This window comes from Poecilia reticulata, unplaced genomic scaffold, assembly GCF_000633615.1.
Source record: "Poecilia reticulata strain Guanapo unplaced genomic scaffold, Guppy_female_1.0+MT scaffold_241, whole genome shotgun sequence".
Taxonomy (NCBI): Eukaryota; Metazoa; Chordata; class Actinopteri; order Cyprinodontiformes; family Poeciliidae; genus Poecilia; species Poecilia reticulata.
In genome coordinates, this window is record NW_007615031.1 from 280855 (window position 1) to 281920 (window position 1066).

General features: G+C 59.3%; 1 protein-coding gene across 4 annotated transcripts in view; it reads left to right on the forward strand.

Moving 5' to 3' along the window:
- The window catches only part of hsdl2 (hydroxysteroid dehydrogenase like 2), a 6838-nt gene that overhangs the window by 3272 nt on the left and 2500 nt on the right, over positions 1–1066 (forward strand). For all 4 annotated transcript variants that reach the window (XM_017303320.1, XM_017303319.1, XM_008402615.2 and 1 more), the window contains exons 5-8: positions 108–211; positions 312–410; positions 486–680; positions 754–825. In XM_017303320.1, the coding sequence (XP_017158809.1) occupies positions 108–211; positions 312–410; positions 486–680; positions 754–825 (470 nt within the window). The remainder of the gene's footprint in view (positions 1–107; positions 212–311; positions 411–485; positions 681–753; positions 826–1066) is intronic.

The window sequence follows — 1066 nt, forward strand, 5'->3', positions numbered from 1 at the left end:
CGAGCCACTGCTAACGAGCGGCCCTTAACGAGCTGTACTTAACGAGCCTCTGCTAACGAGCTGCCCTTAACGAGCTGCCCTTAACGAGGCGTGTTTGTGCCTCTCAGGTCGAAGCTGGTCATCCCCCACCTGCTGAAGAGTCGCCGTCCTCACATCTTGAACCTGTCGCCGCCCCTCAACCTGAACCCCGTCTGGTTCAAGAACCACACCGGTAGCCATAGAAACCAGATGACTCCTCCCCCTCCATGTAGCCGTGGAAACCAGCTGGAGGCCCCACCGCCTCATCAGTAATTTATGTTGTCGTTTGGCAGCGTATACGATGGCGAAGTACGGCATGTCCATGTGCGTCCTGGGAATGGCCGAAGAGTTCAGAGGTCAAATCGCCGTCAACGCCCTGTGGCCCAGAACCGGTCAGAGCCTTAGCAACTCCTGGGAGCGGCGCATGCTAGCAGGCTTCGCTCTAACCCCGCCTTCTGTTGCCATAGCGATCCAGACGGCGGCCATGGACATGCTGGGAGGCGACGGCATCGGGAAGCAGTGCCGTACGGCAGACATCATGGCGGACGCCGCCTACGCCGTTCTGTCCAAGCCCAAGGACTACACGGGTCACTTCCTGGTGGACGAGGACGTCCTCAAGGAGCACGGCGTCAAAGACTTCGACCAGTACGCCGTCCAGCCAGGTGAGTCCCACCTCTCACCTGGGCGACTCACCGGCACCATGTGACGCTGACGGGGCCTCTGATTGGTCCACAGGCCACCCACTGCTGCCGGACTTCTTCCTGGACGAAGCGCCGGAGACTCTGGTCCAACAGATGGAGCAGCACGGTGAGTACTACGGGGTACTACGGGGTACTACGGGGTACTACGGGGTACTACGGGGTACTACAGGGTACTGCTGGGTACTACAGGGTACTACGGGGTACTACAGGGTACTGCTGGGTACTGCTGGGTACTACAGGGTACTGCTGGGTACTACAGGGTACTGCAGCGTACTGCGGGGTACTAGAGTACTATGGGGTACTACAGGGTACTACAGGGTACTACGGGGTACTACAGGGTACTACAG